Genomic DNA, 16,396 nt, shown 5'->3' with positions numbered 1-16,396 from the left:
AAGATTTATAAACTTCCAATAACTTTAATTATAAATTTCATATAGATCCGTAACTACCATAGTAAATAGCTAAAATGTTGTAAACTTCCGGTTGAAGATTGTTGATGATGTGGGAAGAGAAAATTGGCTAATTTATAATTCAAAAAGTAGTTGAAACAATAAGAACATTATCTAGTATTGTTGTGAATTAAGTATCTTAAATCTGGTCTCCAATTTGAGGACAAATCTCATCTGACATGCTATACCAAGTAAAGTCAAAATTTGACAAAAATTGAAATATAAAGAAAAAGAAGATGTGGTATGATTGCCAATGGCAATGAGACAACTATCCACAAAAGACAAAAATGACACAGACATTAACATCTATAGGTCACCGTACGGCCTTCAACAATGATCAAAGCCCATTCCGCATAGTCAAAGTAAAGCACATATCTTGTATAATCTACAGTCATGACAGTGTATTTATTTCACAAACATCAAAGACAATACACCTTATCGCTATTTGTCAGCCATAACTGGACATCACACAGAATCTAGTAGAAGTTTTACTCCGTAATACAAAATATCGGACGTGACATTGGAAAAGTGATTGTTACAATGAATATGACATCAATAATTATAAGGGGCCTCGGTGGCCGAGTGGTATACGCAGTTGCTTCTGTAATCACTTAACCAGTCAACACTGAGGTTGTGAGCTCGAACCAAGCTTGTGCTAGTGCACTGGACTCCAATCTTAATGGACTAGGATTGTCAGTTTTTTACTATTGTAGGTCAGTGTTTTTCTCCTGGCATTCCGGATTACTCCACCAATAAAAACTGCATGGCCGCCACGAAATTTGGTCACTGTTAATACAGAATTAAGATGAAAAGACTTACAAATACTACACAGAAAATTGAAGGTTGAGCAACACTAACATGACTAACCTGACTAGCAAGACCAAAACTGGCAATCAATCTTGCATTATAAAATTATTTTTTCTAATTTTAGAATAAAAGAATGAGGCGATTGAATGCGGTAAACAGGAAGCAAGCTTTGAAAGTTGTCAAAGAACTGGATGCTTTCCCTAAAGTCTTAGATGATTACAAAGAAACCACAGCTACTGGAGGGGGAGGTTAGTAATAATAGATAGTTCGTCACAAGATGTAAGTTGGGATGCAGTACTACAAATGTAGTTGTTTCCCTCGGGCACAAAGTTGGAGTGCAAATTTTCATATTTGACCGACTAAATTAAAACATTTATTACGAACATTTCTGATTTGGCCACATGACGGTGGAGTGCAAACCAATTTATTTCCCTATTTAACAAACCAAATTAAAACATTTATTATATTTAGTAAAAAAAACATTCTGATGAGAGACCAATAGTATAAGTGGTGAATGAAGATTGTTCAGAAGACTGTACATCTTTCTTTTTTTTTTTTAAGTATAGCAGTTTTTATAACCAGTTGACTATGGTTAATTTATGAGTTCACCTCCAACATTATTTCAAAGGGAAATAGCTCTGGCTCAAACTAATTCAATCTAACACTTATATATATGTATAGTGCTGGCTTTGATTTTGTGAAATACAGAAGTGTTATCTCTGTCCTTGTTGTGTATGCCCTTATCATACTTATGTTTTACAGTTAAAAATTGGTGGCTGTGTATTAGCATAGTTGTCTTTAATATTGGCAATCATAAAACATTTCTGAAATTTTATATGTTCAATTGTTATTCTTGCAGTTCTTATAAGAATTGAAAAACTTAAAAATGTTAATATTAAAATTGTGTTGACCTACAAACTTGCAGATATAAGATTGAATGTTAAGTTAATGAATGTATAAATTTACAGAAAACTAGTTATTTCCCTATGACATGTATGAGGAATAGAACATGTAGTAAGTTCCAATGTTTATGTATTATAAACATACAAAACATCTAATATTTCAAAATACAAGTATTTTTTAGCTCACCAGTTCCTACATGTAGTTTGATTTTAACCCGATGAAACACATGTACATCATGTACATGTAATTGATTAAAAGTTGCAATTTTAGATTTTGATTGGTTGTTTTTCAAAACTTTTTCTTTGAAACTAAAAGGCAAAATGTTTTGAAACTGCAGTGACATTGGTAAAACAAAGTTCCCATTGAAACCTAGAAAATATTTAAACATATTTTTGCTGTAAAATAATCTTATGAGTCCTCCACCGACAAAGTCTTTAGGTCTGGCATAGCAAATAATTAAATATTTATAATCTTTATGGTAAAGTCTGTCTCGCAAATAAGTTGTCCACAATTTTTTCTTGGTCTTGAAAATATTACATTAAAGGAATATTTGTTTTATTGAATTGAATTTATTTATTTGCAAAAAGCATTTACATGCTATGGCATGTCACAGACCAATTTAAGGTGGTACCCAACACCATCACTAAAATTAATTTTGACTTGTTTAATTTTCATAAAATTTTGATGAAGTATTCAATTTGACCCTTTGACAAAAATATAAAAATTTCAAAAAAATTGTACCAACCGTTTTATCAGGAAAATTACACTGGTTTTATAGCAGTTTCACAAACACTAATTTTGATCATAGGAAGCTTAAATATTGCATTCACAACACAACATAATTTATAGATTAGTCCACCTAAATACATAACCATTGTTTTATTTCCTGTTATAACTGATGATGTAATAACAGGGTACTTAGCATGCTTAGTAAATGTCAATGTTAATTTGACAGTTTGAACTAAGTCTTTAAGGTATCAGTGAACAATATTTGCTGATAGAATTTGATATGAAGGACTTGCATATACATGTAACACAGATTTGTGTTCACTAGTGAATGACGTTTGTAATCCACTTGTTTAATTAAGTGTCATTACTGAAGTGAACACTTAAGTTTAACTCAATTAAGTTCATCATTATGTAAATAGATTTTAGCACTAAAAGTAATTATTTGTGTATTTGCAATTTTCATCTGTATTTGTAATTTTCATCTGTATTTGTAAATAAAATAGCAATACCGGTAACTTTGTTTAAAGTATTTTTTAAATGAATTAAAAAAAAAATGAGATGCATAAGCATTTTCATATCATTATCAAGAGAAAATTTAAACAATCTGCCGTAAAATGTAGATATTTTTAAATGAACAATTTTTTTATATGCTCAGTCTGTGGTTAAAGACGTAGAGTATTTTTGTTTTAAGTCAAACCTTATGAAGTTTTTACCATATTTTTAAAGAATCTCTTTTCCTAAATAAAGATAGCATTCTGAGCAAAATTTAGATAGGAAATATTAAAATTTGTATTTTGGGCATGATATTGTTAATCAGCATCCTGCATATATGCATTGATGTCAAGCTGTCTCAAACAACAAAACTTACAACACATGTTACTTTTTTCAGTGTTAACCCCTTTGTTAGTGTTAAGTGCTTGACTGTGAAGCAATGATTAATTGCGATCTTTAATAGCCTGTCATATAGTTTGTGTGTAATATCAGTAGATTTTATAAAGTGTTTTACTTACATGAATTTCCACCACAACTATTCCTGTTAAAAAATCTACAAAGAGTTAAATTTAAACTTTTTTTTATAAATCCTATAAATACAATTACAAGTTTAAAACAGGTATATACATGTACATGTGTGTTGAAGTTTTGCAGGTCTGTGCATGTTGCATTTAAATTTTGTATAAAAAAACTTTGTACACACCAACAAATTTTGTCCTTTGCTCATGAACACAAAATTACCTTAGTTTTTTTAATTGTGTATATTTTGTGAACCAAATATGGAGTGAGAGGTTTAGCAGCAGGCAGAATATAACCAAAACTTAGCTGATAAATAAACTTTCTGACTCATTGTTTATTCTCTTTAGTCTTATTTTTGTAGCAATGCTCTCCAACTTAATATTTATTCTACTAGTCCTTTAATTTGTAGTGTATAACTAATAAAATATAGATTTTAAAGAAACATGTGGGGTCAATTTACATGAAACAACTACAGGTATGCTCCAAATTGGAATTAATTTTGTTTCTGATTTTTTTTTATTGAAAGTGGCAAAGAGGTGACCAACTAGGTACTGCAATACTCAGCAGTGAGAAGCATTAAAACATTTTGAAACTTGTACATATTTCATTTTAGTATCATTGGCAGTGTTTGGTGTTATTATCATATTGGTGCTTTCTGAGGTAATCTATTATGCCAGGACAGAGCTGAAGTTTGACTATGAAGTTGACACACAAATGGATGGGTGAGTTAAATAACAAAGGGAAGTAATTGCTGAAGTTTAAGGATGATTGCTATTCTGTTACAAAATAAATAGCTTTGTAAAAGACTTTTATAAATTGATACTATCTAAATTAACTGAAAAAGCAGAAGATGAAGGTAGCAGTACAGTGAGCTTGTTTTCTTGATATATATATATAAGCCATTTTAAATTTGGCAGGAAAAAATTCTCTCTAGATTTTTCATACACTTTTTCGAAAATGATAAAAAGAAAACAAGGATATTACTAGATGTTCAAATATGGGGATTCAAACTATATGTAATCAGATTATGAAAAAAGTAGGGGTTACTGGGTAATGGCCCTACATGGATAAAACCATAGGACTCTTAAAATCTGGCAAACAAATATTAAAAAGTGTAAGTCTGTGAGTCTTTAATTTTGTTTCAAACCTTCTCACTTTTGATTTGGTATTTATATTGTTAAACTACATAGACATCATCATATTACTAATACCAGTATATGTTCTGATTTCCAGTTATAAATTTTTGTTATTTATTTTAGAAAATTGAAGATCAATATAGATATAACAGTGGCAATGAGATGTAATGGTAAGTATTCATGGGGGAAGCCTTCAAGGGAACAATGAAAATTCTATCGTGTTAGTCCATGTATATACATGTACATGTATGTATTTATGTTCCTTTCATATAAAACTATTTTCATTATTTAATGCACATTTCAAACTATACATACATAACACATAGAATGTAACCCTGAAAATAAAAATAATTCATCTGCACTGATTTTGGAAGCTGTTTGAGACATTGTTGAAATAAACCTTTAATATTAACAATGATTAACTTCATAATTATACACAAATATGGCAAGAAGTGTACATATGATAGTGCTTACAATGTAATTTTCCATTTATTTAATACCTTAAAGTGGCAGAACTCTTTAAAAAAGTATAAATAATCAGATTTTATTTTTGAACTTTTCCAATACATTATGAATTCAAACCTTTGATATAAATTTGATGAAATATCATTGCAAGAATTGTACATGTGGGAGTTCTAAGGGCTTTCAAGACAACTTAATGAACATCTTAAAAGAAGCATAACCCTTGTTTAAAAAAAATGATTTGGCTCTGATTTTCGAAATTGTCTACGCCATTGATAATATTTTTGACATAAGTTGGATAAAAATCTGGCAAGAATTTTACATGTGGGAGCACTTACAAGACTGGATGGATAGACTCTGGGTATCTTTGGTTTCCTAAAAACTGATCGTGTGAGGGAAAACTAAGATATACACAGATCGGCCATGAACTGAAATGAGAACACAAAAAATATGAAAAACTGGATCACAAGCATTTCAACAGAGAACAAATTTTGAAGATAAAGTTATTATAATATAAAAGATACTAATGATTAATTACTAAGCTAAGTATTCAGAATTTAATAAAAACAGAAAACTTATGACAAATTTTGCAAGGGTTGTTCCTCAGGAAACCAATACACTGAGATATGAATGCAGTGAACCAAATGAATTAAGTTGTTAACACCATTTTGTTCTATTTATAGCTTTAGGAGCAGATGTTGTTGATTCTACAGGACAAAATTTTGGACATCAAAACTTTGGTAGTTTAGAGATGGACGACACTTATTTTGAACTTTCAACAGAACAGAGACGCTATTTAGATATCATACAAGATGTCAATAAATATTTGAGAGAAGAATATCATGCCATACAAGAACTTATGTGGTTATCAGGTTCTGTTTATACATCATTTAGAAAAGGCATGCCAGAAAGGTGAAATTCATATAAATCACACTGTGGATTTAATTAGCAATTTTTATGGATTGAGAAAACAATTTTTGCAAAAGTGTGCATATAACCTAATTAAAAAGTGGTAATTCATTAAACACTTAATTTTTTAATTCTCCTGTACCACCAAATCCCTGAAAATTGGTACTGAATGAATAATATTGAATCCACATTAATCATAATGCATTAAGAATTAAGCAGGTGTGGTATGATTGCCAGTGATTGCACCTGAGATCATAGGTCAATATGTACGAACTTCAACAAAGAGCTAAACACATACTGCAAAGCAAGCTAGAAAAGGCACTGAAAAGACAAATGTAAAACAATTCAACCAAAAAAAATTGGCATGATTTATGTACAAAACAACAAATAATAAAAAAATTAACAAAGTTTAAATTCATTGAGAAAGCAAACTAATATGCCACAATATTTTGCTTGAATTTTTTTTCAAAATGTAATATTCTTTTAAATATAATATTATTCTTTTTGTACAGGAAAGATAAACCATCCCACCGTCCAGATGCCTGTCGTATCCATGGAACTCTGGTTGTCAACAAAGTGGCAGGAAATTTTCACATCACTGCTGGAAAGTATGAACTGAATGCAAATGTTAAAATATCTATTCTTTCCATAAAAAATTGTCACAACATTAACAAGGCTAACATAGGAATCCCCTCAAAAATATCAGTTTTCTTTTTTACAAATTCGTTTTAATTTGTCAAAAATAAAATCAATCATTCAAATACTGGTAATATCTTCTATCATACCTCCTCCATTGAAGTTTTCTTCGAATTGTTTATAATTACAGATATTAACTTTAGTTTGTTCACAACATATTTATTTTCAATTTGGTAAACATAATATTGACAATGAAATAGTGTTTTAAAACACTTCTTTGTTACTTTGCAGGGGCTTATCCAGCAATTTAAAAAAGGGGGTGTTTGGGGTTCCAACAATATGTCCCCATTCAAATGCATTGATTGTCCCCCCAAAAAGAAGTCCTTATTTGCCAGTTGTAGAAAAGTCCATATAAAGAAAGAATTATTTGACTTTACGTGGTTCATCCCACTAGGGTCAGGCCATTTTAACATAGGGAAATGTAGCTTTGTTTACAAATATTTTTATGTCTATATATTTTTGAAATTTACTTACATCAACGAACGATTAGAACGTGATATAATTGTTTAATAATTGTTTTACTTTATTTGAGGTGACTTATAGGTCCATTGGGCCGGGTGTATTACTATTTATCATATATTATATGTTTATAATCTGTACATAATTTACACATGTCACTATAATAAATAATTTACTTACTTACTAACTTACTTGTAGCTCAAAAATCATTTGTCCTACAAAAGACTATTCCATTGTCAAATTAGGTATATTTTATGAAGTGCAATCCATTTTAAAAAGGGTAAATCTTATTTATAATGGTACATGCCAAAATAAGATCAGTCCATTTTGTCTCTGAATGAATACTGTTTTCAAATCAGAGTATCAATCAGAAATGATTGGCTGATGAGTAGCAATAAAGAGATAATACTTGTAACTAGTATGACTAAAATTTTCTCTACAAATCATTGATTCATTGATCGTGTTGAACAGTTTTTAGTGATGACATCTTACTTATATTTGATCGTTTGTTTACAAAATCAAAATCTAGATATGTATTCACTTCTAATGTTTACTCATGATGAACTAATATTAATGTAATATAACTTTTTAATTACATCTCTTTTGAAAGGTGTTTAAGTTTGATTTTATTGGCGTTTTTTCGTCGTCCGTCTTCGTTAACTTTTACAATAATCTTCACCTCTGAAACTACTGGGCCAAATTAAACCAAACTTGGCCACAATCAGCATTTGGGTATCTAGTTCAAAAAATGTGTCAGATCACCCAGCCAACCAACCAAGATGGCCGCCATGGCTAAAAATAGAACATAGGGGTAAAATGCAGTTTTTGGCTTATAACTCAAAAAACCAAAGCATTTAGAGCAAATCTGACTGGGTAAAATTGTTAATCAGGTCAAGATCTATCTGCCCTGAAATTTTCAGATGAATCTGACAATCCGTTCTTGGTTGCTGTCCCTAAATTGGTAATTTTAAAGAAATTTTACTGTTTTTGGTTGGGCCAAAATTAAAAATATTTTCTTTCCCCATCCTCCTACCGGGTTAGAAATAAGCCCCCAGGTCAAAAAATTATTTTCCACAAAAAAATCGAAATTATTTTTTTCCTGAAAATAATTTGTTTCCATTTTTGGAAAGTGCTGGAAAGCAGAGGGATTGATAATCTTAATAAATACACTCAAATTGAGCACAAACAACTGATAAGTGGCCTGGACTGAACAACTCAAACCATTCATGTGACCATGCTATGACAATCGCATCCATGACATCAAGTTAAAAAAAAGAAAAGAACCTGCCTTCCTGGTCTGTTTACAAAGGGTAGAACTGGGGGAGGGGAAACAGACATTCTTTTAAATGTGGCCTTATTATCTAGAATATTATTATAGATAGAGATAAACTGTAAACCTCAATAATGTTCAGCAAAGTCAGATTTACAAATAAGTTAACATGACCAAAATGGTCAGTTGACCCCTTTAGGAGTTATTGCTCTTTATAGTCAATTTTTAACCATTTTTAGTAAATCTGAATTATCTTTTACAAAAATCTTCTCCTCTGAAACTACTTGGCAAAATTAATCAACACTTGGCCACAATCATCTTTGGGGTATCTTGTTTAAACAATGTGTCCGGTGACCGAGCCATCAAACCAAGATCCTCTGAAACTACTGGGCAAAATTAAACCAAACTTGGCCACAATCAGCATTGGGGTTTCTAGTTTAAAAAATGTGTCCTGTGACCCGGCCATTCAACCAAGATGGCCGCCACAGCTAAAAATAGAACATAGGGGTAAACTTCAGTTTTTAGATTATAACCCTAAAACCAAAGCATTTTAAGAAAATCTGACATGAAGTAAAATTTTTAATCAGGTCAAGATCTATCTGCCCTGAAATTTTTCAGATAAATCAGACAACCTGATGTTGGGTTGCTGCACCTAAATTGGTATTTTATGGAAATTTTGCTGTTTTGGGTTATTATCTTGAATATTATTATAGATAGAGATAAACTGTAAACAGCAATAATGTTCAGCAAAGTAAGATTTACAAATAAGTCGACATGACAGAAATGGTCAATTGCCCCCTTAAGGAGTAATTGTCCTTTACAGTCAATTTTTAACAATTTTCCACTGAAACTACTGGGCCAAGCTCATTATAGATAGAGATAATTGTAAGCAGCAAGAATGTTCAGTAAAGTAAGATGTACAAACACATCACCATCATCAAAACACAATTTTGTGATGAATCCATCTGCGTCACTTGTTTAATATTCACATAGACCAAGGTGAGCGACACAGGCTCATAAGAGCCTCTAGTTTTTAAATTATCCTAAATTTGTTCTAATTGGCAATACATCTTTTATTTTATTGATCACAAATAGTAATAGCATTTTGAAACTTTTAGTAGAGCAAATTTTGCATTCAAAATACCACTGAGTGCTCAGTACAATTATATTGAAAACTCTTAATATTGCACAATTTCTTTTTGCCTATCCCTACTTCATGTACAGTCATGGGACAAAAGTGAGTTCTCACTCAAAAAATGTCCAATCATTTCAACCAAAATAGATATTTTTCAAAAAAATATTACCATTTGTAACGTGTAACTGGGCGGGGACGTTTAGATATTTTTATTATTGGAAAATCGCTCATACATTTACTTTGTAATAAATTTTTGAAAAATATTGATTTTAGTTGAAATGATAGGACTTCTTTTGATTGGGAACTCACTTTTGTCCAATGACTGTACTTGCATACATTTACAAAAGTGTAAGTGATCATGAAATAATTTGAAATCAGAAAATATTGTAGAAAACCATTTCAATTTAATATAATTTCTGTGACATTGATGGATTATTATCTCCCCATCCCACTACACAATAAGGAGGAACTATGTATTTTCCTAACCCTTGTCTGTTTAACCATCCCTCAATCCATCCATCAAACCTTCCTTCCCTCCATATTGTTGTTGAACAGTGACATTTAGATTTGATATAAGGCATTGTAATGTCACTATAACTTGTACATACATGTATCCAAAACCAGCAGGGGCATCATCCTTGTCTAGCTTCTAATTGTTACTTTTTCAATTGCTTTCATGATTATTTATTCTTTTCAGATCAATACCAGTATTCCCAAGTGGTCATGCTCATATTTCATTTAACATTGGAGATAATGGTAAGAAAAAATGATTTAAACTGTTCCAAATTTACTTGAACACTACAGGGAGATAACTCTGTAAAAATCAGCAGAACATTTTAATCATGTTTTATTGCTAAGAAAATATTAAGCCTTCGATTATCAAAATATCAAACTGCTATATATTGTATGTAATTTTTTCGACATAGTTTGTGGTTAAAGTTTTTTTTTAATAATGAGAAAACCCTGGACATGAAAGATGTACAACAATTCAAATGAGAAAACTCATGGCTAAATTAAATATAAAACAATTGAAGAAAAAACAAATATGACAGACTTGAATTTACACATGTTACAACAACCCCTGAACTACTTGAGACAGGGAAATAAAGAATGTGGCAGGGTAAAAATGATTGTGAACGCTCAGTGGGATAGTGGTGTACAGAAACACTATAAGGACAAACTTTAAAAATCAGTTGCAATTGAAAAGTGAAAAGATTTATACAAAGCACAAAAACAACAAACATAAAAACAAGACACAAAAGCACTGAAAGAAGAGCTCTTGCAGAATTTGAATCTAGTTTAATTCTTATTACAGCTTATAACTAAATCATGTTCTCTTAGACTACATAGTTGGTCCTTTATGTGATTACTCAAACCTTCATTTATTACTACAACAACTATGTAATTGATTTCATTATAGTCTAAAGATAAACTAAATCTTTTTCTTTTTTCTAGCTCACATGAAAGATATATTTTTATGCCCCACCTACGATAGTAGAGGGGCATTATGTTTTCTGGTCTGTGCGTCCGTTCGTCCGTCCGTCTGTCCGCTTCAGGTGAAAGTTTTTGGTCAAGGTAGTTTTTGATGAAGTTGAAGTCTAATCAACTTGAAACTTAGTATACACGTGCCCTGTGATATGATCTTTCTAATTTAAATGCTAAATTAGAGTTTTGACCCCAATTTTAAAGTTCACTTAACATAGAAAATGAAAGTGCAAATTTCAGGTTAAAGTTTTTGGTCAAGGTAGTTTTTGATAAAGTAGAAGTCCAATCAACTTGAAACTTAGTATACATGTTCTCTTTGATAAGATAATTCTAATTTTAATGCCAAATTAGAGAATTTATTACAATTTCACGGTCCACTGAACATAGAAAATGATAGTGCGAGTGGGGCATCCGTGTACTGTGGACACATTCTTGTTGATAGAATTTTGATACATACTTTCTTAATATGCGTTTGTTCTGTTTGTTGTTATTTCATGTAAAAAGTAACAAATAAAATATATGCTGTATAAATTTGTAATCTTTCTTAACTCGTATGATTTATTTCAGAGATGAATTATACCCATCGTATAAACCATTTATCATTTGGAGATATAGTCCATGGTGTTGTCAGTCCATTAGATGGAGAAGAAAAAATTACCAAAGATAGTAAGTTAAAGAGAACAGACTATGGTTATAGGATAAGAATTTTAAAAAACAATGCTACAAGTACCACTTTCATTAAAACATACTTTAAATAGTCTAAGCTTTTGAAACCTACCGTTGTCAACTTCTATATCATTTGGTCTGTTGTTATTAACTGTCTTATTGGCAATCATACTACATCCTCTTATGTCTTATATTCTAAGAAACATACATGAAGACAAATTTAATAATATACAAAACACTCATGTTTAATCTGAAAATATGCTTAAGTGTACAAAATGTTGTGACTTGGATGGAGAGTTGTCTCATTGGCACTAATACCACATCTTCCTATATCTATAAAAATATGTTGAAAACATCTGATGTTAATGTTTGACATCAGAAGTGACTTGTGACATCATAATGTTCAGGTGTAAAAGACAAGGGCAATATTTCACAGAGGTTTCCTTTTTTTGCAAAAAGATAATTTTTACTAAAAGAAAACTTGTTTTATGATGACCTATATTTGCTAACATCCACACCATTTGGTCTCTGGTGGATAGTTGTCTCATTGGCAATCATACCACACCATCATTTTTTATATTAATAAAATCTATGCCAATTTATGTAATGTGGTATAATTCTTATATCTTTTGCATATCTGTAAATACTTGAATTGGATTGGTCAAATAGAACTTTTCTCTTGGTTTACACTTCGATAAACCATGTTTCCGAAACTACTTTTGTAATCTATCCATGCACGATACACATTCTTGCAAAGATACTGGGATTTTCAGCAAGTTGGGATTATAAAACAATTGCATAACAGTTGTTTATATTTTAATGCATATATAACCCAAAAAATAAAATAAAATAAATGCACTAAAGCTTCGAAAATGTATAAAAATAAAATTTAAATAATTTCACGAATGATTTGGCGAATTTATGTCATGGCAAAACACGACGTCATACGATTGAAAACTTTCAGACGGAAGATTATTTCGTTATTTGTACGCTTCAAATTCGGATAGTATCTGATTTAAATGAAGTTTATGAGGTAGGAGCTAGTTCATTTTAGATTCTGTTGCATTTATTGAACATTTAAGCTTTTTAGAAAGTCAAGATGGCGGCGTACTCCTTAGTCACTACGACATGCCATTGTGCTTCTGATGGTACATATAGTAGCCACCAATTGAAAGTAATAATGTAAATTAATAATCGTGTATGTTTGGCTGAAGAATTATAAGGATTAAACACATTTTTTCTAGAGGTTATTGATGTGTAAACCAGGTCTCTAACTCACAAACTTGACATAAAAGTCCTTCCTATAATAATGGTTTACTGGTATACATTGTTACCAAATTTTTTTTTTTTTGTAGATTATCATTTATTCCAGTATTTTATACAAGTTGTACCCACAGAAGTTAGAACCTACAGAGCTAATGTTGATACCTACCAGTATGCAGTTACAGAAAGGGTAAATTATTAATTTATATGTTGAAATATTAAGGCTTTTTTCAGTCCTCAAGAAATGCTTATGTGCATACAAAAATTTCTACCATTATGAAGTTGTTAACTTAATTTATCAATTTGCCACATAAGTATCTGAAGGACTTTAGGTAATTTCAATGTTTGTACCCTGAAATTGAAACTATTGTAGAGTCATTGAATTCAGTTGTTTGAGACATTAATAGCTAGTCATTTTGTTTTAAAGTAAGCTCAAAACATTATGTGGAATACTTCAGATTTTGAAACGACAGAATTAATGAAATCAAAATAATTTCCAAAGAGTTTTATCCATTTATGGTTAATTGTTCCATTTCCCTTTACTATGAAGGTTTGAATCTAAACACTTACTACATGTAATGGTAGTTATCTCCTTCAGAGATTGAAAATAAAACCAAACTTGGGGATCAATTTTCAAAATGACTTTTCAACAAGGGGAAGTAACTTTTTTTTCTCAAAAAAAATTCATTAGAAATTCTTAGTGACTGGAAATATAGCATACATTTATTATTGTGATTTTCAAGAATTGACAAAACTGTGACTTAAATTCTTGCCATTTCTTAAACATCTGCATATAGGTATATGTTACAGTTATCAGAATGCAATTTTTTATTTCATGAAAATCACCCAGATGCATTATTCATATTAATAAAAATCTGTAATAATTTCTGAATAAACAGTAACCATATTGGTGTTGTATATCAATATTTAAGGAATGACTGTAATATTTTTTCTGCCTATGAAGAAATAACATAAAAAATTTGGTGCACACTGAATAACATGTGTAGCTGGTTATTTCGAATAGCCAGAAAAAATATTAGTCATTTCTTATAATTTAATTCTAAATTCCATTTTAAACCATAGAAAACCATGTAAAAACGCTGGTGACGTCACGGTCTCATGACTAAATTATGTCTATGGGCTGATTACAAAGTAACGTCATCTAATCAGAAGACCAAAATTTAAATTTTGTAGAAATATCATGATCTTTTTCTGTTTACTTTCAGAATAGAACAATAAATCATGCTAAAGGAAGCCATGGAATCTCAGGAATATTTTATAAATATGATTTAAATTCATTAAAAATTCGAGTACGAGAACAGCATCAACCAATATGGCAGTTTTTGGTCAGACTGTGTGGTATAATAGGTGGTGTATTCTCAGTTGCAGGTAATGTACTTATCATTGTAACTGCATCAGTGTAATTTCTTGTTCATAACATACACATAGTTTACAAAAAAAGTAACTTAGCTAAATAAGTATTGCAATGTCCACAGGGAAACAATTAGAAAAAAAAAGTACATACAAAAAAATAACCTCCTCTTGTTACATTAAGTGTGGATTCATTATTGTTTATGGTTTAAATACTAATTTTTATGGATTTCCTGGGTAAAGGTGAACCATGAATTAAAATATTCAACAATTTTCTAAATTTCCTAGACTTATATGCAAATCTGAGTAAAATTATAAAATCAAATATCCACAAAAACTATTTTTTCGTCAATCTCCCAAAAAAAATCATCAAGAAAATAACTGAACCCTCAAGACTAGAAATATACATATGAAAGAAGTGGAGATTGCAACCCATGGACCAAACTTGAAACAACAATAAACATTACAAGCAACAAAATAGTTGTGAAGGGAGGGAATCAATTTATGTAGCAGAATAAGTAAACAAATTATGTCATTAGGATATACTATAAATAAAATACTCAAATATTAATAGAGGTCTGAAGGACCAAACAAATAGTTTTTATTTCTGTCCCGCATAAAGTTTTGGTCAAGTTAGTTTTTGATTAAGTTGAAGTCCAATTAACTTGAAACTTTTAATAGTGTACATGTTTAATATGAGCTGTCTAGTTAAAGTGCCAAACTAAATTTTGACATCAATTTCACGGTCCACTGAATATAGAAAATGATAGTGAGAGTGGGGCATCCGTGTACTATGGATACATTCTTGTTTTTGCTTTTAATGACATAGAGTAAAGAGAGTACCACTAATTAAAAATAAAAGGTTTCTTATTTAAATAGTTTTACATGAATTTTTCTTATATTTTTTTTAATTTCAGGAATGATGCGAAACTGGAGTGGGTTCTTAGCTGATATAATTTGCTGCAGATTTCATTTAGGAAAATATAAAGAAAGTGACAGTTCTTCATCATCTTCACAAATTTTAACACAATCATTGACAGATGACAGCAGTTTTAACAATTCACCAACAGTTAATTTATTACAATCTGGTACCTGATCTGAAATCCAAAATAAAATAATTTTTTCAAACTCTGTATTTGTCCTGGCCGTTAATAGTTTATAGTGCAGCAATATATGGTAGTTCTGCATATTTGCTATATTAGTTGTAGCAGATTTGAAATTTTAACATAATGTGGTATGAATGCTAATGAGAAAACTCTCTATCCTAGTCACAATCTATTAAAAGTTAACGTTTATACATTAAAGTATGGACTTCAACACAGAGCCTTGGTCACAAAGAAATGCAATTTAAAGTTAAAGGACCCTAAACCTACTAGTGTAAAACATTTCAAAAAGGAAAAACAACTGTCTTTAATCTATATAAAAAACGAGAAACTATAAACACCTATGAACAAAAGGCTCCTCACTTTGGACGGGTGCATAACAAAACGGGTTTGAAAGTTTTAACAGGTGTCAATCTTCATCCTAAACAGTTTGATTACAGAAATATTCCTTCAGTCCATCCTTTTACATATCACACAATAACTGTATAATGCTTTAATCAAGTATCGCCCGTCAACGCTGAGCTTGTGAGTTCGAACTCCAACCTTAATCAGTTAGGAGTGCCAGTTTTTCTGCCAAAGGACAGATGTTTTCTCTGGTCACTCCTTTCCCACAATTAAAAAACATGCTGCCAAAAGTCTTGTGAAAAGTAGTTAAATACCGATTTTCTATCCATTAATGAAATTTTATGAAACTTGTATGGCATAAAGTTGGCTTTTTGATTTGGTTTTAAACGTTTGTTGTACCATAGTATATATGTGACTTCATCCGACTTAAGGGGACTTGTAGCATATCACAAATCAATTTGTGTTTGCTTGGATCAATTTACTTGAAACTTTAAGGTTTAGTAAGGCTTGGTGTAATTGTCTTCAAAATAATCTGGTTTGTCAATTCAGAATTAAGGGCTATAAACCAACATCATATTCCTATCAATTG

The 16,396-nt window shown here is 30.6% G+C and overlaps 1 protein-coding gene across 1 annotated transcript; it reads left to right on the top strand.

The window, feature by feature from the left end:
* The first annotated feature begins 47 nt into the window (after window positions 1-47).
* Window positions 48-15,483, top strand: LOC134683039 (endoplasmic reticulum-Golgi intermediate compartment protein 2-like). The gene is made up of 11 exons (XM_063542061.1): window positions 48-146; window positions 989-1,112; window positions 4,121-4,229; window positions 4,767-4,813; window positions 5,789-6,017; window positions 6,527-6,622; window positions 10,272-10,330; window positions 11,627-11,725; window positions 13,081-13,178; window positions 14,215-14,377; window positions 15,277-15,483. The coding sequence occupies exons 2-11, from the start codon at window positions 998-1,000 to the stop codon at window positions 15,453-15,455; spliced, it is 1,194 nt and encodes a 397-aa protein (XP_063398131.1). The 5' UTR covers window positions 48-146; window positions 989-997; the 3' UTR covers window positions 15,456-15,483.
* Window positions 15,484-16,396: the final 913 nt, after the last annotated feature.

The sequence above is a fragment of the Mytilus trossulus genome, chromosome 9 (genome assembly GCF_036588685.1).
Source record: "Mytilus trossulus isolate FHL-02 chromosome 9, PNRI_Mtr1.1.1.hap1, whole genome shotgun sequence".
Classification (NCBI taxonomy): Eukaryota; Metazoa; Mollusca; class Bivalvia; order Mytilida; family Mytilidae; genus Mytilus; species Mytilus trossulus.
Note: the sequence above shows the minus strand (reverse complement) of the source record. Positions and strands in the feature narration are given on the sequence as shown.